The sequence below is a fragment of the Meriones unguiculatus genome, chromosome 1 (assembly GCF_030254825.1).
Source record: "Meriones unguiculatus strain TT.TT164.6M chromosome 1, Bangor_MerUng_6.1, whole genome shotgun sequence".
NCBI classification, from domain to species: domain Eukaryota; kingdom Metazoa; phylum Chordata; class Mammalia; order Rodentia; family Muridae; genus Meriones; species Meriones unguiculatus.
Genome location: NC_083349.1, coordinates 80,082,544 through 80,108,431, shown reverse-complemented (window position 1 = coordinate 80,108,431; position 25,888 = coordinate 80,082,544). Strand labels below are relative to the sequence as shown.

Here is a 25,888-nt window from a genome sequence, read left to right as displayed (position 1 = left end):
GCGGGCGCCGGGACACCGCGTCCGCCGCGGTCCCTGGGAGTGTGGGCAGGGCTGCAGGGGCTTCCGCGAGCTCGGCCTCGCCCACCTCGGGAGGAAAAGCAGGGGAGGCCCCGGCGCCCGCCGGCCCAGGCGGTGGAGCGCAGAGCACGCCGCGCCGTCCGGTCGCCGCGCCGGCCAGCTTCGGGCGGCGGCGCCCTCCCTGCCGGGCGCACGCGACCGTCGAGCGGGAGCCTCGCGGCGGCCTCCAGCGCCCAGCCCCGGGGAATGCGGCGGCCCCCGGCCTCTGGCGCCCCTCGGTGTCTTGGCTGGGCTTCCTCGCTCGTCTGCTCCGTGGCCTCGACGCTCCCGGGCCCCCCGATGGCGGCGAAGTGGTTCAAGGAGTTCCCGCTGACTCTGAAGACCGCGTCGGAGCGCGCCAGGCCCGGGGGCGCCGGTGGCAAGCCGCGCAAGAACTCGGAGACCGGCGGCGCGGCGCCCACCCCGGGAAAGGGCCGCAAGAACTCGGCGGCCGAGATGGGAGGCAGCAGGGCGGCCAGCGGCCCCCCCAAGGACAGCCGGTTGTCCCGGGACAGCCTGCAGGGTCTGATCCAGGCCGCGGCAGGCAAAGGCCGTAAGAACTCCCGGGTCACCGCCGCCGCTACGGCCACCACCGCCGAGGAGGAGCCCCATCGGGCTGCGGTGGCCAAGAGCACGGGCTGCAGCACCTATATCAGTAGGCTCATCAAGGTGGACACGCAGGAGAAGAATGGTAAGAGTGGCTACCCGGGCGGCGGCAGCACCAGTGGCTCCGGCAGCTCTTCTTCTTCCGCGTCCTCTTCCCCATCCTCCCTGGGCCCCGAGCTGGACAAAGGCAAGATAATGAAACAGCATGACATGGTAAGAATACAGCGTCTTTACCCAGTTCTCAGCGCGGGGCTGTGGTGGTTCACAGGAACCCGCTGAACCCCAGTAGTCTTTATGCGTAAGAGAAGTTGGAGATGTTTTCTAAGGTCCTCCCCTGCGTAAGTTCTGCCTCTCACCTTCGGAAATCATTAGGCTTATTTTCTCTTGGAAAAATTCTCACCCAGACTTGGAAATCTTGACAGCAAGGTTTGCTGTGGTTGGTTTGGGTTAGTGGTTCAGAAGAGCCTTGGCAGGGAAGGGAAAGAAATTGGCCCTTTTATGGGTGTGATGTAGTTTGGTTCTTGTTTTCAAGTTTAATGTCAAGGGGTCTACCAAGCTAGACTTCTGTCTGGCTTACACCTCTTGAGCATGCAGAGCAGCAGTAGCCTATAAATTGTGAAGTGTGGATTTCCCGTCTTCCAGCCTCTCAGAATTTCAGCACTGCCAAGTGACAAGCCTTCCATTCATTCTGTGGATATTTGCTGTGTTGTAGCCATATAGAGTAAGGGCCATGGACACTAAAGGGGCACAGTACCTAACAAGGAAATGCCCTTAAGGAAGTTACAGATCAGGAGAAAAGAAGGTGTTTCCTGCATCTGGCTTCTGGGTACTGTCCAGTGTGGGAAAGGGGAGGGGTGGGGTGGATCTGTGAACCTACTCTCCATCCTTGCAGGGCAAAGCTGTATTTTTCTCTCCTGTGAGAAACTGGGGGGAGAGAAGAGCTCCCACCCAGATTTTAGACTTCAGCCCGAGCAATCCCTTCCTGGTGAGGGACTGCTTTAAACAATCTCTTTAAACAAGCTGCCTACCTAGACAGTCATGAACTTGTGGCACATGTGTGATGGCATATATTGGGCACCTCTGCTCATTCCTCCATTCAGGCATTTACAGAGATGTCCAGTGTGCCTATCCTGTGCCAGGCACTGCGCAGAGCCATGGAAATATAACTGGGTGGCATGCCCCACTGTTGGACAAGAGCCTCACAGCACCTTAGAGCCCTGGACTCTAAGCCTGACTTCCTTGCGGTATCTAAGCTATAGCACATACAGCATCAAGGAGAGTGGGATGGTGTGCGTGGTAATCACACCCTCAATTGTGGGTATCACCTTTGGGTGGCTGAAGTTTCTTCAGCTATCTTCTCCATGGGGAGGAGTCATCTAGTCTGTTCCTCTCTCTTCACTTCCCCTTCACTGTCTGGATTCTTTCCTCTGGCTCCCGTAGTGGGAGCTTTCTAGGGAACATTCTGCCAGACTGTGGAGCAGGGCTCTGGCTTCCTGTCTGAGGAGGGTTGCTCCCTGCTGATACTGTCACCCAGCCACTACACAGCAAGACAGCACACCGTGCTTTTCCAGGCACCCTGTGGTTTTGGAATGATAGATGCTCGTACACACAAATAACATCAAATTTCTATCTGTCTGTAGCCACTGGCTCACTATCCCTGTGGCTTATGGGACCCAGAATTCTCTCATATTATTCAGTGCTAAACTATGAAGCCTGTCTCTTTGGAGCGTGTAAAAATTCCTTGAAGCCAGGAATGAGTTCATTTTGACTTAGCTCAGTGCTGTGGGTAGCTGGATCTCTAGACTGTATTGCTTAGCTGAGAGGAGCTGGATTCAGGGCTGTCAGTACATCGTAGATCAGTTCTTCTTATGCATTGAAGCCACAGACACTTGCCACTTCCCATTGCCCACCCTGCCATCCTCTAACTCACAAGCAAGAGTTTAGGTAAATTGTCACAAATCAAGTAAAAAAAAAGAAAAAGATATCTGACAGAGATACATGATCAAGTATAAAAACTGTCTGGACTAATGAGATTTCAGTAGCCATTTCAGTGCTGTTGCCGTTTTCATGTCTGAGAATCCTTAGCAACTGTCCTTTCTTATTGGACAGGTCATCATTTTAGAAGATTATGCTGACCCATATGATGCCAAACGTACAAAAGGTCAAAGGGATGCAGAGAGAATGGGTGAAAATGATGGCTACATGGAGCCCTACGATGCACAGCAAATGATAACAGGTTTGTTACTGGGCTCTGCTTAATGAGGGAGAAATAACAGTCTCATTTTGAGTGTTGGAGAATTGTAACCAGGGTTGGGCATGGTGGCACATTCCCTTCATACTAGGAGGCAGAGGCAGGAGGATCTCTGTGAGTTCAAGGCCAGCCTGGTCTACATAGTGAGTTTCAAGACAGCCAGGGCTATGTAGAGAGACCCAGCCTCAGGAAAAAAGAAAGAAAGAGAGAGAGAGAAAGAACAAACTAGAGAGGTAGAAAAACAGAGAGAGGGGAGAGAGAGAGACAGAGATTGAGATTGATTTGGAGAAGAGAGCAATTTAAGCAAGTCTTGCTGACTGGAAGAAACAGAGATTAGATCCAAATCATAAAGGGAAATTTCCTAAATGTCTTTTAGTGTCTTTGAGAATTTTAAGAATTTGAAGGGTTTTGTTTTTCTAACTTTGTACAAAATAGCATTTGAGAATCTGCCTTCTAAAACATTTTCTAAAATATTTTCTTACAGTTTACTTTACTTGGGTGTACACGTGAACTGGGTGAGGGTGGAGGTCAAGACACAACATGGGGAGGCAGTTCTCTCCTTCTACCTTGTAGGCCCCAGAGAGCAAAATCCAGTTGTCACGTCAGGCTCCGTGGCAGCTGCCTTTATACCCACTGAGCTGTCTCACTGGCCTCCTGGTCTTCAGTTTTTAAGATTAATGGTAGACATTTCTTAGCCACATTCAAAAGCATTCGCACCCATAATGGGAGTCATAAGTCAGTACAAGCATATACTTAAGGGATCCAATTAGTAAACATTTGCAGATGTAATATAATTCTTTGTATTGTGGTAGATTTATCTCAAGTTCTCCAACATTGAAACAAAACAATTAATTACTAGGGACTAATTAATTAACAATCACTGTCAACAATTTCAGGCAAATCACACAACACTAAACTAATCCTGTCACTTTTCAAGTCTGAGCCATTTTCATCTGTAGGCTAAGCAAACCTTCTTGTCAGGTTTGGCGGCAGGCCTTCTCATTTCACTCAGCTCTTGGTGTAAGCAAAACATCAAACCTATCAGATTTATTTGATAATTTTAAACACCCATAATGAAAAGTGTGGCTGCTGAATGCTGGCTGTTGGGGCACCCTCTGCATGCGTTAAGACTTTAATATGATGGAAGCACACTGGTGCAAGTCCAACCCTCCAGAGGCCGGCTGTCATACCCTGGAAGGCCAAGACAGGCTCAGAATCATCTAAGCAGAGCGACAGGAAAGCTCTGCTCTGTTTCCTGTTTCCCTGCTCACAGAGATAAGGTACCACTCCGGGGAGGGTGTGCCCTGGCCAGGCTGTGACCCTGCGGGTCACTGGACTGTGGCCCCTATGAAATCTGTGAATGAAAGGAAGTGAAAACGAAATTAGTCACTTTTACAGAATATCAGCGGTTTAAAAGGATTGACTTTTACATATAGCCAAGGAAAAGTGTTTTCTTTCTTTTTATTCTTTTACTTTTAATTTATTTTTAGAATTTTATACGTAAGTACAGTGCATTATGGTCACACCCAGCCCTTCCCATAACTCCTCCTGTGTCTCCACCTCACCCCTCTCAAATATGTGGCCTCTTCTTCTATTATATATATAGTAAGTGACATATATGTATAACTATATAAGTAGGGTATACATACAGTCCACTTAGTGTTGCCTGTGTGCATATGGGTGCAGGGCTGACCCTGGGATGTGGAACTGACTCCCTCTTTCAGCAGCTGTGGATTTTGTGGGGATGGGGCTGGCTCCTCCCCATCCGTGCGGGTGAGGGTTCATGAAGGCAGCATCACTGCCAGGCTGTCCTCCTGGTCCTGCGACCCTTACAGTCTTTCCTCCCTTTCTTCCACAGTGCTCCCTGAGCTCGGGTGTGACTGCTGTGTGTAGATGCCTCTCTGGGGGATGAGTACTCCACAGTCACCTGTTCTTTGTGTTAACCAGTGGTGGTTCTCTGTAGCACCCTATGTCCAGTGCAAAGAGTCCCTTCTGTAATGGGGCATGGTGGCTCAGGCCTTTAATCCCAGCACTTGGAAGGCAGAAGGAGGTGGATCTCTGAGTTCGAGGAGAGCCTGGTGTACAGAGTGAGTTCCAGAACAGCCAAGACCACACAGAGAAACCCTGTATTGAAATCCAGTACCCCCCCAAAAAAAGAAAAAAAAAAGTAGCTTCTTTGAAGGGGCTGAGAAGTGGCCAAGAGTGTAGCTGCCTTTCCAATGCTGCCTCACCTCCCCTTGCTCTGTGCTCAGGGTTGAACCCAGGATGTTGAGAGTAATGAACCAGCATTTTGCAACTGAACTGCATCCCTAGCTCCACTTTCTTTGTTTAATCACCACAAAGCTCTGGAAAGGGATTGTAACCATTTTCCTGTTGTTACTAGGTGAAATACAAGCTTGTAGGACCTCAGGGTTGTCCCATTTGCAATACTTTATTTATTTGGTGGGTGGGTCCGGTGCCTGGCATAGCCCATGTGTGGAAATCAGAGGGCAACCTGTAGGTTTAGCTCTCTCCTTCTACCACATGGGTTCTGTTAACTGAACACCAGGTCAATTGGAAGCATGCTCCTGCCATGCCACCTTGACACACAAACACACTTTTTTTTTTTAAGAGACGAGATCTGCTCACTATAGTTTTTAAACATTTATGTGTGTTTGTTTGTTTGTTTTTTTGTTTGTTTTTCCAGACTTGGTTTCTTTGTGTAACCCTGACTGTCCTGGAACTCACTCTATAGACCAGGCTGGTCTTGAATTCAGAGCTCCACCAGCCTCTGCCTCCTGAGTGCTGGCATTAAAGATGTGCACCACTCTACTTAGCAAGGTTGGTTCACTACGTGGCCTTGAATTTAAAAAGTTCTGGGGTCACAGGCATGAGCCTCTGTGCCTGCTGTCTGAGTTCTTTGTTTTTGTTCATTTGTTTTGAGAGGGTCTTGCTATATAGCGATGCTGCCCTTGAACTCAGTGTTGTCTGCCTTTCTCAGCCTCCCAAGTGCTGAGATTGCAGCCTGTGAGATTAGTGTCTCACCTGACTTCACAAGAGTTTTTCAGAGACAGATGAAGAAGTTGAATTGATATCTGCCACTCCAAATGAAGTGCTGTGCCACAAAGCCCTGAATGACCTACTTAAAATGATGTCTGCAAAGGCATTGTAAACTTGACCCAAAGCTATGCTGTTCAGATTCCTGTCATCTGCCAAAGTAAAAGCTCAGCTTGAAGTAGCAGCATGTAGCTGTAACTCTGAGACTGGAGAGTCTGAGACAGGAGAATTGAATTCAGGGCCAGCCTTGGCTACACAAGTCCTTATCCCTCCACCCACCTACCAAAGTGTCCAATAGGAGGTAAATAGAATAAGCTGTGTGTAATGGTACATACTTTTAATTCCAGCACTTAAGACACAGAGCCAAGAGTGCAGGGAATCTTATGAAAGAAAGCAGAGTTAGTGTGACCTGGAGAGGACAGGAGCTCCACAAGGAACAAATATATCAGGGCACAGGGGTCTTTTATGAGACTGTTTCTCCAGCCAAGGACCATGTATGGATATAACCTAGAACCCTACTCGGATTAGCCCATGGTAGCTCAGTATCCAAGTTGGTTCCCTAGTAAGGGGAACAGGGGCTATTTCTAACATGAACTCAGTGGTGGCTCTTTGACACACACACCCCGCCCCCCAGGGAGGAGCAGCTCTGCTAGGCCACAGAGGAGGATATTGGAGCCAGTCGTGAAGATATCTGATAAGCTAGGGTCAGATGGAAGGGGAGGAAGTCCTCCCCTATCAGTGGACTTGGAAAGGGCCAGGGAGGAGATGAGGGAGGGAGGATGGGATTGGGAGGGAATAAAGGAGGGGGCTACGGCTGGGATACAAAGTAAATAACCTGTGATTAATATAAAAAATAAAATTTATTTAAAAAAAAGACACAGAGCCAGGCTGATCTCTGTGAGTTCAAGGCCAGCCTGGTCTACAAAGCAAGTTCTGGGTTAGCCAGAGCCATTATGAGACGCTGTCTCAAAAAGATAGATAGATAAATAAATAAATAATGTTTAATATTTGAGTGTTTATTGAGTTCTTTGCCTTGTTTTAAATAGGATAAATCAAACTAAAAATAAAAGATTAATTTATTCAATGCCAAGTTAGTTAAAATTTTAATAATGTAAATTACTAAGTTTCAACAAATTTTTAATAATCTAAATTACTAACTTTCAACAAAGTGTAGTGGTGCAAACCTATAATTCCAGCACTCAGAAGGCAAAGCATGATGATTAGGGTTAAGTTAAAGGCCACCCTGTATTATGTTTAGAGTTCTGGTCCAGACACTGAAACCCTGTCTCAAAAGAAAGATAAGCAAATTTAAAATTACTCATTTTAAATTTAAATTACTAATTTTTAAAATTAGTAATCTAAGAATACCGTACTTTTCTCTTAGCAAAACAAACTTTGTGTTAGTTTAGCTTAACATTTCTTCTTTTAAAATACATACCACACACTGTATGCATGTAAGTGTGTGCACGAATCACAGAGACCGGGTCTCACTCTGGCTAACCTGAACTCATTATGTAGACCAGTCTGGCCCTCCCCGCTCAGAAATCCTTTTGTCTCTGCCTCCTGAGTGCTGGAATGAAAGGCCCAGTTTAACTTTCCACTTTTTAAGATTTGGCTTACTCTGTGTGTGCTAGCTTGTCAAGTCCAAGGGTCAGAAATTTCCCATCTTTCTGGTTTGTGTATTTATGTGGTGATAGGAATCTAGCCAGGGTTTCAGACCACAATAGATAAATGCTCTTTACCTCTGTGCTGTATCCCTAATCTCATAAATATGCCATAAATATGCCATAAATCCTAAGAAATACTGGGGGTTTGGGTTTATTTGTTTGTTTTTTTTTTTTGAGAGAATGTGGAAATGGTGCTGGTGAGATGAGTTAACTGTGGAGTGCTAGTACCTGTGTACCAGCCTCTGCGCTTCAGCTTTCAACCTGTGAAGTGGGAATAACATGTGCTTTAACAGTATCTTGGAGCTTCATATTTGGCTCAATGAGAGAACACTGCCCTAGCATGCAGAAGCATGCATGAGTTCAAGCCTCAACTTCGGAAAAAAAAAATCAGTATTTTGGGCACATAGGATGTTGTCCGTGTTGTTACTTTCGTAATATCCAACAAGTAGTTCTCAGCATTTACTATGAGCTAGGCTCAGTGCTGACTGTGCAAGTGCAGGAAACAGGATCTAGGAGTTCCCTGCACTGTTAGAACAGGAGAAAACATACGCAGCACCAGTGGAAAAAAAAATACATCAATGAAAAATGTAATAACTAGCTAGGTGTGGTAGCTTGCATTTATAATCTCAGTTCTTGGGAGGCTGAGACAGGAGGATCACTGGGCACAATGTGAGTTCCATGTCAGCCTGACCTAACTACATAGCAAGATCTTGTCAAAACAGAGGTGCTGGGGAGTGTATATGTGGAGCTAGAGCTCAGTGGTTAAGAGCACTCATAGCTTTTGCAGTTCCCCACAACTACATCGACCAGTGCACAGCCATTTATGAGTCCAGCCACAGGGGACCAACACCTTCTGGCCTCTGCTGCCACACACAAACATACACATAAATAAATATAAATGTGGGGTTGGAGAGATAGCTCAGTGGTTAAGAGCACTGGCTGCTTCTCCAGAGGACCCAGGTTCAATTCCCAGCACTCCGCATGGCAGCTCACAACTGCCTGTAACTCCAATTCCAAGGGATCTGACAACTTTATACTAATGCATATAAAATAAAAAAATTTAAAAATCTTTTAAAAAGTAAAATAAATATAAATGTTTTAAAAGAAAGGAAGAAAAGGTGCGAGAGAAATGTGGTAAGCCCTTCTGAAAACTTTTAACTTTCAGAACTTAAAAATTTACAAACAAATTCTCCTTGGGATTTATCTAAAGAATTGTTAATAAAAATACACAGCCAAGCCCAGGATGTATGGCTAGCATAAACCTGTCTCTTTTCTGCTAAATTACAAGAGTATCTCCTCTGAGCATCTGTTACATGTATTGTCTGTAATTTAGCAGTGTGCCTTTTAGCCACATCATTGAAACGTCCACACCAGGCAGGTCTTCAGGAGTTTCTCAGACAGCCACCAGTTAGCACGAGGATTCTTCCCAAAGGAGGCATTACACTGTCACTCTTCAAGGGCTTTGAGGTGCCAAACTTGCCAACTAACCCTACCAAATGCTCCAACACCAGTGGAAAGGCAGGGACTGTTAAACAGTCAAGGAAACCTAGGTCAAGAAGAATGAAATAAGTTGTCCAAATCTCTCTGCTGAAAGGAGAGGTAGCAGGGCATCCGGCAGCCTGTGGCTTTGACTGTTGAACTCTCATCAAAGATTGTTTTTAAATTTTTGTTTTGCCTCCAAGTGGTTTTATTGGTTTGCTTAACTAGTCAGATCTGGTTAAATGTGTGCGTCTGCATGTTAAAAACTATTGTAGAAAAAAACCCATGAACTCTTGGCTTTTTCTTGTTGCTGGAGATTGAAGCCAGGGCCTCCCACCTGCCCAGAGGCCCTTCCACTGAACTGCACCCCAGCACAATCTTGAATCTGTCTCTCCTTGGTAAATGTAGGGGTGTTTGAACCGCATCTGCCTCTGTTGAGTATCTTGAGCTAGCAGACAGGAAAGCGCTAACCGGATTAGAAGTTTGAACACTAGGTGGGAGACCTAGGTAAGCCGGCTGTGCAGTGGCCCTGTCCCTGATCCAGGAGGAAAACAGAGCTTTGGGAGGCCGCATGTTTAGTGATTTTGGAAACATGAAAGGGATTGGGGCAAGATACACTATTTAGAATCGTAATTAAAATATCACATCTGGGCACAGTGGTGCACACCTGTAATCCCAGCACTCAGGGAGGCAGAGGCAGGGACACTGTGAGTCCAGGACAGCCAAGGCTACAAAGAGAAACCCTGTCTCGGAATAAAAGACTTACATGTGTATTGGGGAGATGTCTCAGTGATTTAGAGCACTTGCTGCTGTTCATGAGGACTCGGGTTTGGTCCCTACCACCCACGTGGAAGGAACTCAAGGCATCTGTAACTTATTCATCCAGAGGAGCTGCCACTCTCTTCTGGCCACCACAGGCACTGCACACTTGTGGTGAGCAGACATGTATGTGCAGACAAAACACTCATACACATAAAATACAAATAAATAAATCTAATTTTTTAAAGAGAAAGTTGCAGGAAATCTTTTTTATAAAGTTACATACAAAGTAAGATATGGTAGGAGATTACTACCATAGCTCAGTGTCTTGCAGGGCAAAGGCCTAATAACCGTCAGTGTATACCAGATTCTGTGTACACCAGGGCTTCTGGGAGGTTCTGGGCATGGCACTGAAGTACATGCTCAGCAAACATCGCCACCTTGACTGTTGAGAGAGAATCTTATTCTTAAAGAGAACTCTGGATAATATAGAGTTAATTGCAGTTAAATTTGTTGCCAGGTATGGTAGTACACTCCTGTAATCCCAGTCTCTGGGAAGCTGAGGCAGGAGGATTGGTACAGCTTAGATGTCAGCCTGGACCACAGAGCAAGACTTTGTAAAAACAAATTTGTTAATAGTTCATTAAGAAAGGTGTTGGCCTTCTGTCATGTGTTGGATGTAAATGGCTTAATTAGGTGTGATGAGAACTAAGGGGTGGAAAGGGAAAATTTCCAGCCCTTGTTAGGCTTGTCCCAGTCACTTGCAATTTTCCCTGGTTTGGGGCACCCTGGGTCTGGAGAGCATGCACATGAGTGTTTATCTGCTGCCCAACCACAGCACCCGTGTTGTCTGCCACAGTAAATGGCCTCTATCGGCAGCCAGGGTGTAGCTTCCTCTTGCCATTTCCTCCTTCTCAGGCTCATTTCCTCTTGGAGCTAGCTCTGCACGTCAGGGGCTATTCTCCCTCCAGGAAGGGTCGGCTTGCAGCCCTGTGATTGTTTCTGTTTCTATGGCGCCTCAGGTTGGGGACAGCCAGGTGTTGGAATGACTGGAAGGTTAATGCCCTGGAAGGGGGAGGTGTCTAGCCTCTTTTCCGCCCAACTAAACATTGTTTCAAAAGATGTTTTACCAATATCTCCAATCCTGGGCCATGCAAGGAAGGGGCATTTTCAGCTGCAAGCTTTCCAGGTGGCTCCTGGTCCCTTTCAAATGGAGGGTACATTGCAAAGAAATACTGAACACAGACGTAATAACTCCAGAAACCAATCACTGCCCTTGTTCGAATGCAAGTCTATTGAAATTTCCTTGTGAGAAGGACCTCTACCCTAAAGATGGGCTCAGGGACTCCACCCTAAGGATAGACTCAGGTGTCTTCCTCATTTGGGTCATACAGCTCACTTGGAGCAGAATTGAAACCAGGACTTTTTTCTCGTTGTTATTGTATGTATGCTAGCATTGCCTGTGTCTGTGTGGGCACCATGTGTGCCTGAGGCGTCCAGAGGAAGGTGTTAGAACTGGAGTTGCAAAGGCTTGTGAGCCTCCGTATGGGTGCCGGGAAGCAGACTGGGTCTTCTGAATAGCAAGTGCTCTTAGCCCCTGCGAGGTCTTTCCAGTCCGAAGCCTGCATCTCAGGAAGGACTTTCTATACGGAGCATAATACGTGCTGACTAGAAACCTGAAAACCCTGAACTTACCCTCTGGGTTCTTTTGTGTGCCCTGCTTCCTTTTTCTTAACTTTTGCAAAAGGACCGTTTATTTCTTTAAATGCCAGCCTTATCTCAGCTGAACCATGAACAGAGCATGTTTTTCTTTCTTGTTTTTCATAGGTACATCTAGAGTAGGCCATGAAGAAAAAACTGTGGGGTTGGAAGTCAAGAGGCTAGGACAAAAGACAGAGCTCTGGCTTCAAACTACCTGGGCACCTGACCTGGGGTAAGGGGAGCAGGGGTAGTTCTGCCAGCTACATTCACAGCATCATGCTATGATGTGTCCTTCTGTTTGGGGATGGGAGACTAGCTCTAGGGAGTGAGAGGAAGTGACTAAGAGATATCCTCAAGTTTAGCTGCTCATTAGAATACCCCAGTAGTTTGTACAGACTATATCCCTCTGCGAGGTCAGGTCCTGTGGAGGTGAGGCGCACCTAGGTGAATGCGTGCTACAGTTTGCCCACATGATTCCAGTGAGCATAGACTTGTATGGAACTGGAGGCAGAGGTGGTTGCTGACAGATTGAAAACCTCACCATAGAAATAAGTCACCTCCCACCCCCACCCCCACACAAACACTTTGAGACAAGGTTCTTACCATATAGCATTTACTGGTCTAGAACTCACTATGTCAACCACGTTGGCCCAGAACACACAGATATCAGCCTGTCTCTGCCTCCTAAGTGCTGAGACTTCAGGCATACATCACCATGCCTGGCTGAGGTTCACCCTCTTCAATGTAGTGGTGGTCTTTGAATAACTTTCTCCATTTGTTATCTTTTTTTGGTTACAGAACTCTTACTGAGTCAGTAGCTCTCTGGGGAACATTACTTTCTCTGTTTGTTTTAATTTGTAGAAAGTCCTTCCAGGCTCATTCCCATAGCATTGCAGTCTTCTGACCCTCTGCTTGTTCCACCATTCCTTCCCAGCCTTCCTTGCTTCTGCTGGCCACCCTTGCCTAGAATTCTGCCTTGGGCTCTCTGTCCTTTCAATCTGCTGTCCCCTTCTCTAGAAGTTGCTTTTATTCTCACAGTATTAATAGCCATCCAGGGCAAGAATCTCCTTGACATATACTTACAGAGCTGCATTGTCTTCTGCCTGGACAGCCATCCCGCCCGTCCCATCCCATCATTACACAGCCGCGTGTACTGCCAACATAAGCAAGGCATAGTGCTCCCTGCCCCAGCCATCTCTGCCGCATTGGAAACATGTATGTCAAAAACAAGGTCCACTATGGTAAAAGTGCAAGGCAGGTGGTGAGTTCTGGGGGCCAGCAGAGGATCAGGTGGGAGGAGAAGCTTCTCTCCAGAGGAGTTAGGTTACAATGGAGTAGACATTCCACAGATGCTAATAGACAGAAAAGTTAATAGACAGGATCTTCATTTGGTTAGGACAACCTGGTAAGGCCCCTAGGCCCAGGCTTGTCAGTCAGCACACACTGCTGACTTCCTCCTCCGCTGGTTAGCTGTTTAACTGATAATTGGCTGGCTTAGAGGGAGGTTTATCTGTACACCCAATGTATCGACTTAGGCCAGATCGTTCTCACTTCCACCATCCTACACTGATACTAGAGTTACCATCAAGTGACTCACAGATATAATTGTTATTGCTTGTCTTTACTATTTTTAAATGGCCATCAGTGCTGGCACACACACTTAATCCCAGCACTCAGAAGACAGAGGCAGGTGGATCTCTATGAGTTCGAAGCCAGCCTGGTCTACAAAGCAAGTTTCAGGACAGACAGGGCTGTTATAAAGAGAAACCAAAGATCTTTAAATGGTTTTGCACTGTACACAGCACAATCCAAACTTCATGTCTCTTTTAAAAGAAACCTCACTTCCAGATGAGTTACATACACCTACATACATCCTAGCACTTGGGAAGCTGAGGCAGGAGTCCAGGAGTTCAAGGCCATTTTTCTCTACATAACAATCTCCAGGCCAGCATGGGCTACATGACACTCTGTCTTTAAAAGAACAACAAAGATGGGGCTGGAGAACTGGCTCAGTGATAAGAAACTTACTGTTTTGGCAGAGGACCAAAGTTTGGTTCCCACAACCAGGTCTGTTGGCTCAGAACTGTCTCTGGGGGATTGGGTGCCCTCTTCTGGTTTCTGCAGAAATACATACACATAATTAAAAATAAATAAATCTTGAAATCTTTTATTTAAAAAAATATATATGACAGGGCTGGAGAGATGGCTCAGCAGCTAAGAGTACCTTGCTGTTCTTTCCAAGGTTCTGATTTCAATTCCCAGCATCCACATGGTAGCTCATGATTCAATGCCCTCTTTGCTGTGCAGGCATGCATTCAGAAAAAGCATTTACATACATACATACAGACAGACAAATCTGTTTTAAAACCAGCACAACAACAACACTAACAAACATCTCACACTTGCTTCTCTGGGCTTTTCCCTCCTCGACTGAGATCTCCTACCGCCTTCCTTTGCTCTGGACTTCTGCCTCTGAAACTTTGCAGAAAACAGGCAGGCACTCTTGTGATTCCTGCCTCCCTATCTTCACTCAAGCATCTTTCTCCACTGGAAATGACCTTGTCCATCAGAGGCAGCTCACCTTCCATTTTTCTTCCACTTGGAGTCCATCCAAGCACGGTGTCAAAGAGTAAGGCTTCCAGCTTCCTGCCTGCCACTGCAGGCCTCACCACGTACTGGTCTGGGTCATTTCCTTAAGTGCTTTGTGCTTCAGTTCTCTTTAACATGGGGGACACAGAAGTATTTATCTCACACAGTGGCTGTGAGCACTACAGCACCTAGAATAGCGCTTGCTGCCAGGGTGGAGATCAAAGATTATTTTGTTTTCTCCCATACGCCTTTTATTTGGATTCATCCTTCAGTAATTAGCCCAAGTATGCTTTGTGAATGTGTCTACCTCCCACTGCTCTGAAATGTGTCTGTATCTGAAGAACTGTGATGGTGGCGCATGCCTTTAATCTCTAAACTCAGACAGGCAGATCTGTGAGTTAAAGGGCTGGCCTGGTCTACATGGTGAATTTTGGGCTGGGGACTGAAATTGTTTTAACATAGTGAGACCCTGTTAAACACAAACCCGCCAGGCGTGGTGGTACATGCCTGTAATCCCAACATTCAGGAGGCAGAGGCAGGCAGGTCTCTGTGAGTTCGAGGCCAGCCTGGTCTACAAAGAGAATCTAGGACAGCCAGGGCTACAAAGAGAAACCCTGTCTGAAAAAAGAAAAACAAACAAACAAAAAAACAAAAACACAAACCTGACTAACGCAAATAGCTTTCCTAGTGTGTCTGAGCGCTGTTTTCAATACAATACATGGCTGATTTTCCTCAAAATACTTTAATCTGGTATTACAAGAAGTATTACAAGAACTGAAGGTAAACTTCACTCAGGGAAGGCACTAGAGTGCTACCTAGAGGCCACTTCTCCACTACCCTAGAAGAGACCCCGGAGGCCTCCTGCCCTGAGTGTCATCCTCAGGCTTGGCTCATTTGGTTGTTCAAGAGGTGTTTTCTCTTAAACCTGTCTTTTGGAATTGACATGCAGCAACTGCAAAGACTACCTGGAAATGGTGTGATGCTTCAGTTCCTGTGCTGGTTGTGCAGTAGCCATGAAAGTTCTGAGCCTTCCTTTTTGCTTCCGCATCATGGTCAGAGAGTAGTCAACCCAGGCCAGAACAGTTTTGGAACATTTGCTGCCTCAGCGAAGGGTAACTGGATTTACCCATGGCCTCATGACACCTGTCCATGTCCATTTGAGGTGCTCTGTGTGACCTGTATGCCTGACTTTCAGAAATCAGACGCCGTGGCTCCAAAGACCCCCTGGTGAAAGCCCTGCAGCTACTGGATGGCCCATGTGAGCCAGGGGACACCATGAAGGCAGAGGCCACAGCCAAGAGACGCAGCTCCAAGGACCTTCTGGGGAAGCCGCCACAGCTCTATGACACCCCATACGAGCCCTCAGAGGCCAGCCAGCGGGTGGCAGACAGCAGGCTGCCAGAGGAGGATGACCGGCCTGCTGCCGAGTATGAGCAGCCCTGGGAATGGAAGAGGGAGCAGATCGCACGAGCCCTGTCGGGTGAGGGCCTTGACATGCTAATACTTCTTACTTTTCAGAGCTGGTACCCAGCGGTGCTACAGGCTCACTGGGCACAGTGTGGCTTTCAGTGTAAGTGTGTGGCGAATGATGGTCAAGTGGGCACAGCAAACGTGTCCGTCACCCAGTTTGAGTTCATTCTGTTGAAGTGATGAGAAAGCCAGAGCAGAGTCCTGGTTCCTGGGAGCTAAGGAAGGTGAGGAGGAAAGGAGAGGCTGGTTCCATGTCTGGCCCGGAGGAGCAGCGCCTCTGACAGCCATGGCAGAGGCTACATCTTTCATAGTCAACAGATGACTTCAGATGCTGTGTCAAGTCCATTTTCTTTATGTTCCTCATTCTACAAGTCTTTTATTTTTAGGTTGTCTGGCTTGGTGACAGGCATCTTTCCCCCCTGAGCGATCTTGACATCCCCAAGTCTCTTTTTTAACAGGGCATTTGAGGTAGAGAAATGAGAATCTAGCTATGGACAAGGCATGGATTGTGTCTGTAATCCCAGGATTTGGAAGACAGGAAGATCAGGACTTCAAGGCTACTCTCAGCCACTCAATCCTCTGTGTGACCAAAAAGACAACCAGGCAGATATTGTGCCCTTGTTTCCATTTTCATGCTTATTCCCCATCACTGAAGCTTTTGAACTAAAAACAGCTCTTCTCATTCTTGGCCTCACTTACTCTTCAAGCTTGTTAGATGCTCATTGTGAAATAGGCCTAGGGTCACTGTGCGTGCAAATAGAGTGAAACCAGATTGGTTTTGTTGTCATTGGTTTCCTTTTGTTGTTGGGTTTTGTTTTTGTTTTGTTGTTTCTCCGTGTAGTCCTATCTGTCCTGGAACTCACTCTGTAGACCAGGCTGGCCTGGAACTCAGAGATCCACCTGCCTCTGCCTCCCAAGTACTGGGATTAAACCACTACCCAGCTTGGTTTTCTTTTGTTGTTTTTGTTTGCTTTGATACAGGATCTCATCATGTAGCCCAGGCTAGCCTCAAACTTGCAATTTCTTGCCTCAGTTTCCTTAGTAAGGGTATTAGAAGCATAAGCTACAATTCCCAGCTACAAATTGATTCCTTTAGAAAGATATTCCAAAGTAAAACCTAGATTAAAGATAGAGTCACATCTTTAAATGTGGACCTTTTTTTGAGGGGCCAGGGAAGGTATTTCTCATTTAATTAGTGCAGGCTAGCCTCAGCTCCTGGGCTCAGCCTCACAGGCAGCTGGGATACAGGCACAAACCACCACATCCTGCTTGTGTGAGGGTTTTTAAGTTATTTAAGAGAACGTAGACCAACAGGCTTTTAAAAGAAAAATTGAATGGGGTGAGGTGTGCCAGAGAGATGGCTCTGTGGTTAAGGGCGCTTACTAGTCTTGCAGGAGACCTGGTTCAGTTCCCAGCACCATGTGGAGGCTCAACCGTTTGTAACAGCTGCTCCCAAGATATAGTTTTTCCATTTGGCCTTCTCACAGAATTTGTTTTGTCTTTTCAAAGGTATCTTTTCCCCTTAACAGTAAATCTAATTGAAAGTAGGGCGAGTGTGCTGGTTGGTGGTGCATGCTTATAATTCCAGCACTTCCTACACAGCAGAGGAGGATGGGAAGCTCCAGGCCACTGTAGGATATATAAGAGCTAAAAGAGTCTAAAAAGAAAAAAAAAAGCCAATACAAAATGCCTCTATGTGGTTTCTCCTCTGCCCGTCCTGGGGCCTCAGCAGTTTTAAGGTTCTGTTCTTTTTCTGGGTGCTTTTTCTTTCTGCTTTATTTGTTTCATTGTTACCACTGATGTTATAGAGAGAGACTCCCAAATTTCATTAAATGTATGTATGTATGTTTAGTCTTTTGAAAGAATGTTCTCTGAGAATTTCATGCTGGATGTTTTTATCATATTCTTTACTGTCCTCCAACTGCTCTCAGATCTTACCTCCTCCCTGCCCACACAACTTCCTTCTGACAAAAGGAAAGGAAAGAAAAGAGCCTTTAAAAACAGAATCCAGACTTTAATCCCAGCACACCAGAGGCAGCAGCAGATGGATCTCTGTGAGTTCAAGACTAGCCTGGTCTCCAGAGCGAGTTCCAGGACAACTAGGACTACACAGAGAAGCCCTTTCTTGATAAAACAAACAAAATCCAAGAAATGCAGAGTCCTATTCTTGTTGGCCAGCTGCTCCTGCGCTGACATGGCTGAAGTGTGGGTGAGGAAAACTGATCTCCCTGTGCTCACGTCCCTCCTCCGTGCCGGGAGTGGTTTGAGCTTGTGTTCGCCGTGAGTTCATGAGTGTCTGGTCTGCTGTGTCTGCAAATGCTGACTCATCGAAATCATGTACTTCACGTGGCTCTTACAGCCTTCCTGCCCAGATCCCTGAGCCTTGAGGGAAGCGTGTGATTCAGACACCTCCTTCAGGGCTGAGTGCTCCAGAGCCACATTCTAAATTTATTTTTAGTCTTTTAAGAAACTTACTCTAAGTGTTTTTAGACTAAAGTCCATGCTGAAACACAGGTCTCCTTTTCTGTTCCCAGACGGTTTATTCTGATGAGTTATTTCAAGGAAAGTGGGGGTAAAGGGATGCTGGCCACATAGTCAGATGTCTGTGATAGCAGAGCACAGCTGTGTAGGGACACTGCTCCACACTGCACTTTCCTTTAAGGCAGTATGAGATTTTCTCTTTGAGGGCTATGTGGCGGACATCAGTGGTCTCTGGTGTTAAGTGATGTCTTCCTTCCAGTCCAGTTTGAAGGATCTGATCGACCTCAAGGCAAAGAAGAGGCAGGGAGACAGTACCACTGGCAGAAGACCTTGAAACCAACCCTTTCAGATCACGGTGATGGGGAGAAGGTGGACCCAGGCCTGGCCCTGGAAAAGCAGCCGTGAGTCTCCCTCACTGATTGTGTTAGCCTGCGTGGAGTCCCCTGCATTCCGTACGCTCCCTCCCATTTCTGAATTCTTGTCTGAGCCGAGCTTCTAGACACAGTGTGTTTGTTCAGGGTGGAGGAGCCTGTGTCTCAGGAGCTTCTTAAAGTTTCCTTCCATGCAGAAGGGAAGCTTGCTTTGTTTGTGAACGATTGGCTTATTATTATTTAATGAGTGTTTGCCTGCATGTATGTATGTGAGCCATGTGCATGCCTCTGATACCCAAAGAGGCCAGGAAACAGTGTTGGATCCCTGGAGCTGGCGTTGTGTGAGCCACCACACCAGTGCTAGGAATTGGACCCAGGTCCTCTGCAGGACCGGCACCTTCTCTTAACCACTGAGCCGTCCCTCCAGGAACAATATCACCCCCTTGATTTGGCCCTATCTGCTTGAAAGGATTCGTGAGCCAGGGCTGCTGGAGTCTGCACTATGTCTGTTCCGAATGTGAAGCAGGATCTGTTGAGGCTGGAGCATCTTCCAGCAAGTCCTTACAAACTATGCCTTAGCGGTGTGGTGCTCAATCTGGATTTGCACTCTGACACTCATGGCACTTTTTTTTTTTTTCTCCTCTACCCCTGTTCAGTTGGTATCATGGCACCATTTCCCGAGCTGAGGCTGAGAGCCGACTCCAGCCCTGCAAAGAAGCTGGTTACCTGGTCCGAAACAGTGAATCAGGGAACAGTAGGTACTCCATTGCACTGAAGTAAGTGTCTGCATCCCATGGCTTCCTTGTCTGAAGGCAAGGGCTGCTATGACAGTCTTTCCTCCGTGGGGGCAGATGGGCAGTCAGAACAGGTATAATATGAAGGTGGTTGGGGTAGGCTGGGATGTGTGAATTGACAGAAAACAAAAGGCACTTGCTTGGCCACAAGTGGCGAAAGCCTGTGATCAGAATGTAGAAACTGACACTAGATAAAGACTGTATCTGCCTCAGTCGTGGTGATCCTGTTCTCATTATCATTGTACACTAGTCAGTTTCAATCTTACATTACCAGATCTAAGGCCTCTTGGGAGAGAAATAATTCTTGATAAAAAAAAAAAAAAAAAAAAAAAAGAAAGAAAAAGAAAAGCATCAGGGCTGGAAAGATGACTTTGCAGTTGAGAGTACTTCCAGAGGACCTGGGTTCAATTCCAAGCACCTATATGGCAGCTCACAATTGTCACCCCAGCACCAGGAGATTCAGTGCCCTCTTCTGGCCTCTGTGGGCACCAAGCATACACATGGTGCTCAAGTATTTATGCAGGTAAAACACCCGAAATGGTGTGAATAATTTTTTTTTTCTTTTAAAAAGAACAGTGTCTAGGGTTGGGGCTACAGCTCAGTGGTAGAGAGCTTGTCCGGCACATACAAGCCAAAGGCTTGTCCCCAGAAGTGCAGAAATAAAAGTCAATAAAGCTAATAAAAGTGTAAAAGAGTGCAATGTATTCTCCTCTGCGTTTTTAAAAGATTTTTTTATTTATGTTAAATTTATGAGTATTTGCTTTCATGTACATATATGTACCACGTGCATGATTAGTGCCCATGGAGGCCAGAAGAGGGCATCAGATCCCCTGGAACTGGAGTTAGAGATAGTTGTGAGCCTTCATGTGGGTGCTGCAAGATCAGTGAGTACTCTTAACCACTAAGCCATATCTCCAGAACTGCACCGCCCTTTTTTTCTTTTTTTCCTTTTTTGAGACAGAGTTTCTCTGTGTAGCCCTGGCTGTCCTGGAACTCACATTGTAAACCAGGCTGGCCTGAACACATTGAGATCCTCCTGCCTCTGCCTCCTGAGCACTGGGATTAAAAGTGTATGCCACATTCCTTTTCTTCTTGAGACAGTGTAGCCCTGGTTGATACAGAATTTGTGAAGCTCCCTGCCTCTTTTCCCTAGTGAGAGGACTGCAGGCATGTGAACACACCCAGCCTCAGTCATTTTTCCTTTATGCCCTAGTAAGTATGAGGGACCTTAATGAATATCAAGTCTTTGACTGTCAGAACACCAGCTACGTTTGATACTAGTATCTTCTGAAGAGAAGGAAATGCTGAGTCACCTGTTGCTCACTCTGCCTTATTGTGCACAGAAAACTCATTTTTGCCCAGTGGGTTTGGCAGTGTGTCTCATGGAAATTCTCTTCGCTCTGTGAATTCAGCGGTGCTATGTTGGAGGATCATTGTCAGGAGCCCTAACAGTACTTCCTTCCTCAGGAAGCTGAGCCCCTGCAGCTGAAACAATCAGACTGGAAGGGACAGAAGTGGGGGAGGGGCATAAGAACAGTGTGGCTCAGAAAAATGGGATAGGCCGCACAGACAATGCCAGGAACAGCCACTATGCTCCTGAAAGCAGCACTTGGGATCAAATCTTGGGACTCTTGGTGCCAGCTGTCTTTGTCTGCAGCCAGGCCTGGTCTTTCCTCGTGGTGAGGTGCACACTTACTGTTGTCATTATTATTAACATTCCTTTTGGAAAAAGTAAAGGAGAAAAAACCTCGACTGTCTTTTCAGCAGCGGCTGGGGACTGACTGTGACCTGCACAGAGGTGGCAGCAGGCGTAGGCTTACGCACCAGGCCTACTATTTGGGCAGTAGAAAAGGTTTATTTGGCATTTCCCCTCCAGTCCTGACTGCTGATGTGTCATAAGGGTAGACAAGTTGGGTGCTGTGCATTTAGGCTTAGAGACTTCCGAACACCCAGCAGTGTGCTGAGTTCTCGCCTATGTATGCATAATGCAGGAAGGAAGAGGACCCGTTTACCCAATGGGAATCTGGCTGGCTGGATGCTAGCTCGCTCATTCGTGTCTTCTTGTTTTATTCTTTCAGGACTAGTCAAGGGTGTGTCCACATCATAGTGGCTCAGACAAAAGACAACAGATACACTCTGAATCAGACCAGTGCTGTGTTTGATAGCATCCCTGAAGTGGTACACTATTATTCCAGCGCGAAGTTGCCTTTCAAAGGGGCAGAACACATGACCCTACTCCACCCCGTGCACAAGCCTCATTAAGGTCCAGCCAGCAAGAGCCCCGGCACCTGAAAGGGCATCAGCACCCACCATCGTCACGTGGAAAGGACTCTTCTACTGTAGACCAGGAGTCAGGCACTTAGAAGTCAAACAGTCTGTGGCCTTAGCTCCAGGGCACGTGGTTCTGATCTGTTCTCCCTCTCCCTGCCAGGCAGCTCTGCTGTATGAAACATCACTTGCCCGTTGCCTTCTCTCTTGGAGTAGGAGTTCTGTTTGGGGTGAGACCCTTAGGAAAGGCAGGTCCAGAGCTCAGGAACTCTGAACTTGTGCCGGGGTGCCTGGCCTCTGGACCACATGGGCTGGAAGATCCTGCAGCATGAGCTGCTCATGGGGAAGTGGATGGACAGTGGGAAATGGGAACAATGGACAGGAAAGCTGCCTTTCTCTGTGTCCTGCCACAGCTGTGGCCTTCACACAGATCTACAGCCTGAGAACTACACTACAGGGCTGTGTGGTTGTCGGCCTTCCTGAGACTGGTATTTGCTTTCTTGCTTTCTCTCATTTTTTCAGAGTCAGTACTATGAGCAAAAACTGGAGGATCCCAGATTAAAGTGTTACTGCCATAATCAAGCAATGGCATCTCTTACATGATTCTGATTATTACCAAGTGTACTCCAAAGATTTGGTTTCCGATTTTTAAAAAAACTTTACAGAGTTCAACGACTGTTTTGTTATTGGATAATTACACAGCACTTCAGACATCTTTTTTTTTTCTCTTTGTGCATTTTAGTTGCAGGGAATCATCTTTAGGTTTTTTTACTAAAATTAGATTTGCTTTGTAATTTTAGCAAATTAATATTTACAACAAAATTGGGATCCAGTTGTATGAACTGGAAATATCCCCCCTTATGTACAGAACAAACCAATGTTGTATCTTACAGAAGCACTTTGAAAGACACTGAGGTGCTCTGTACTGCTCTAACGTGATATGTCATTGTCTGTTTATGCTTGTGATCTGTCTGTTGTGGGCAGTCTCATGGGAGTGGTGTGCCATGGGTAGACATGATGGGTGGCGGGCTGAACCAGAACTGGATGAACATTTCTTGCTCAGGTTTGTAAACTGGGTCTCAAGACTGTTCCCGAGACAATTCACTGACCAAGCTCGGGTGGAAAGTGAGTACTTGTCACTTCTTTCAGATGCACAAGAAATACTGACCTGGCCAGACTTCTTAGGAGAACACAGCTTCATACTCAGCTTCCTCACTGTCTGATGGACACATGGGTAGACTTTTCTCCTGCTTCAGTGAAGATCTTAGCCAAAGGGTTGTGTGATATTTTGCTTTTAAACGTTGAAAAGGACTTTTTCTCAGTGGAACAGTGTTCTTCACAGAGGCTGCTCTCACAGTACTGATGGTTGTTTTGGCCCCCGTGTGTGTAGTACAGGGCATTTCGTGTTAAAACTTTCAGTAGCCACAGTTCCAATCCCATCCAGCAAATGTTTATTATCATTTATTACCTTCTATATGTGCATTGTTCGCTGTGTTAAACCTGTTTCTAGGTCATCATTCTAGCCATGGAGCCTTATTTTTGGCTTAGCCTTCCTTACTCTTCAAAGGAATGCTTTGAGAATTAATGCTAAGAGAATTATAAACGCTTCTGTGTGGCAGGATTTGGGCCCACACCCAGCGACTCTGATGAACGCAGGCCTGGCATGTCATTGTCACCCAGGCTTCTCCGTGTGCCCAGTGTGTTCCCTCTATATTTGCTTTACATGACTGAAAATGGAGGAAACAGTTTATATACAGTCTAGTCTTCACAGTAGGGGGGTGGGGGTTATAAAAGGAAAAGTGTCATACATTAGTGGAAGGAGCATGTTAAAGCTGCTGTTTTCTTCCTAGGTTGTGACACAGGAGACAGAAGCCAGGGAGCTCACAGCTGGGAGGTGGCATATGGTGCCCTATGTTCTAAAACAGCAGGTCCCAGCAGAAAGTCCTAACCATCACTGGTCAGCCTGGGCCAGCTGAGCGCGAGCTCTGAGGCTTGTCCTCCTAGCTCCAGATGCTTGGGGTCCTTGTTATTTACTCCTGGTAAACATATATTTCTGTTATCTTCATTCCTTTGAATTGATTCTGTCTCCCAGAAAAAAAAATTTTTTTTCTAGAAAAATTGTCTTTTGGTGAACCCTCCAGATGCCTTGAACATCTGTAGCATTTATAGAGCTGTCCTTTTGTTCTTTAGAAACACTTCTTTTTAAAGACTGCTCTGTTCCAGGTCACTGACTTTGACAGGGATCCCTGAGAACGGAGGGCACCTGTAAGTGGCAGAGGCAAGAGTTCAAAACTAGCTTGGGCAACAGAGTGAGAGTGTCTCCAAAAAGAAAACAGAAAGGCAAATGATTTCTCTATTTTCTGTGGTAGCATAGCAGTTTCTATCAGGATATGTTTTAACAACTTCTGGTGGCACAGGCCAGCAGGATATGCTGAGCGGGTGGGGATGGGAGGATCCTGACTTTGAGCTTCCTCCTAGGTTCCACCTTAGGAGTAGAGAGACATGGCTCAGAGGTTGAAAACACTTGCTGCTCTTCAGTTCCCAGCGCCCACATGCCGCCCAGTTCCAGGGCCTCTGCCGCCCTCTTCTGGCATATAAGGGCCCGGACATGTACATGGTTCACACATCTGTATACAAACATTCATGCACATAAACTCTTTTCTTAAACATCTGTATACAAACATTCATGCACATAAACTCTTTTCTTAAACATCTGTATACAAACATTCATGCGCATAAACTCTTTTCTTAAACTTGAATACAGGAATAGAATACTGAGATTTTAGGGCGTATGCTCAAAGGTGGTAAATACCCAAGTGTCCTTTCGGTTACTGAGAGAGTTTACTATGCACCTATAAGAACGGCCTTTATCCTTGGCCAGTTAGAGTCTGCCTCTGCTGTGCTGGAGTTGAGTGCCTGGCCTCTGCCACAGGAAGGCAAGCTGGGCAGAGAGCCTGGCGGCAGAGGCGGCTTCTCCTAGAGCAGGTCCTACTTTAACAGTTCTTGTTTGTTGTTTGGGTTGTTACCAGTGTTCCCCCTCAGTGCCTCGCCTTTGCTATTGGGCAGATCTCAATGTTTAATTCAAGAACAAATGTTAGACCCTAATCGCTTATTAAATGAGTCTGTCCCTTCTGCTAATGCCCTTTTAAGTTAGCAGTTAATGTCTTATTTTTCCTTGCCTCTGTCAAGAAGCCAGTGCATTCTAGACTTCATGCCTCCTCTACATGCTTGATACTGGGATTTCACTGATCCCTTCTTGGACCTCACGACCGTTGGTTGTCTTTCTGTCTTCTGTAGCCAGCTCCAGTTCAGCCTTAAACTCCCATAAAATCGCTCTTCTCATTGCCACTTCTCAGGTCCCACTAACTTAGCCTTGGAGAAATTTGACCAGCTGTGAGCCTTTCCTTAATTTAGCCTCCCTTCTTGGCCGAGCCTATGTAATGAAAGATGGTGTGCTACTGCCATCTACTGAGACAAGAAAAAACTGCAGTTGAGAAGTAAGGTGCACATTTCAGGTAGTTTGTCTAAAGGATTTCTGACATAGTCCATAAATGAAAATAAACAATGCCACAGCAGTTGCTTTTTTTAAGTGTGCCATTTCCCACATAAATGGTGGTTTGACTCCTAGTATGACAATCACCATGAGGCCCTGGACCCAGGCTGGGTCATATAGTTCACAATATTAATTCTGTTTTTGAAGACTGTGCTGTCAACGCATCATTGTCAAGTTAATAGCTGTTCCATGTGTTCTCAGGAGGATTTGACATTTTAAATATCAATTAATATGTTGTTTTAACTTTTTTGAAATATTTCAGAGAGTGTAATGCAGGTGCCTTGGCAAATCCTATTGTAGCATACATTTTTGGTCCTCTTTCACTGGCCAGTGTAGCTGTGTGCTTTCCGGAAGATGGTTAACTCTGAAATGTTACTTTCAATAAATGCTTTGCCAGGAAAACAGTCGTTTCACTCTGTTCAGTTAGTTGGTGTTTTGGTTGGTTGGTTGTTGGTCAGTCGGCTGGTTTTGTGGTGGTGTGGGGGATTGCGTGAGCCAGGGCTCTGCCTCTGAGCTACACCCAAGTTAGCTCCATTCATTCTGTCAGTTGCCTCTCTTTATGAAAAGTACTTCCTGTGCAGACACCTGCTGGAGCATTCTGTGAAGCTAATGCCGGAGTGCACTGATGCAGCGGACAGTCAACAGCCGGAGCCTACCCCTGCTTTGCCTTTAGAGCCCTAGCCCTCCGCTTTCCCTGAAGAGCAGAGTAGTTTTCCTCAGTGGCTTAACCCTCCAGCAAATCTCTTTGTTCTCTTCTTCCTCTGAGCATCAGAACTAGACTGTGTGTGTGTGCGTGCGTGTGTGTG

At 46.3% G+C, this 25,888-nt stretch overlaps 1 protein-coding gene across 3 annotated transcripts; it reads left to right on the top strand.

Annotated features, from left to right (window-relative positions):
* Positions 1–25,484, top strand: She (Src homology 2 domain containing E). 3 transcript variants are annotated; one of them, XM_021627457.2, is made up of 6 exons: positions 11–876; positions 2,773–2,899; positions 15,341–15,625; positions 18,356–18,497; positions 19,124–19,243; positions 21,340–25,484. In XM_021627457.2, exons 1-6 carry the CDS (start codon positions 265–267, stop codon positions 21,521–21,523), a joined length of 1,470 nt encoding a protein of 489 aa, XP_021483132.1. In that variant the 5' UTR covers positions 11–264; the 3' UTR covers positions 21,524–25,484. The 3 variants fall into 3 exon arrangements, with proteins under 3 accessions (XP_060248151.1, XP_060248144.1, XP_021483132.1); XM_060392161.1 differs by lacking the exon at positions 15,341–15,625 and having other exon boundaries at positions 7–876; XM_060392168.1 differs by lacking the exons at positions 18,356–18,497; positions 21,340–25,484 and having other exon boundaries at positions 1–876; positions 19,124–19,242.
* The last annotated feature ends 404 nt before the right edge of the window (positions 25,485–25,888 follow it).

Bases quoted from the DNA above. Each gene is read 5' to 3' on its own strand.
- She (XM_021627457.2), top strand. From the start codon at position 265: ATGCGGCGGCCCCCGGCCTCTGGCGCCCCTCGGTGTCTTGGCTGGGCT. The intron at 877-2,772 runs GTAAGAATACAG...CTTATTGGACAG, and splicing joins TAATGAAACAGCATGACATG to GTCATCATTTTAGAAGATTA. The intron at 2,900-15,340 runs GTTTGTTACTGG...CCTGACTTTCAG, and splicing joins TGCACAGCAAATGATAACAG to AAATCAGACGCCGTGGCTCC.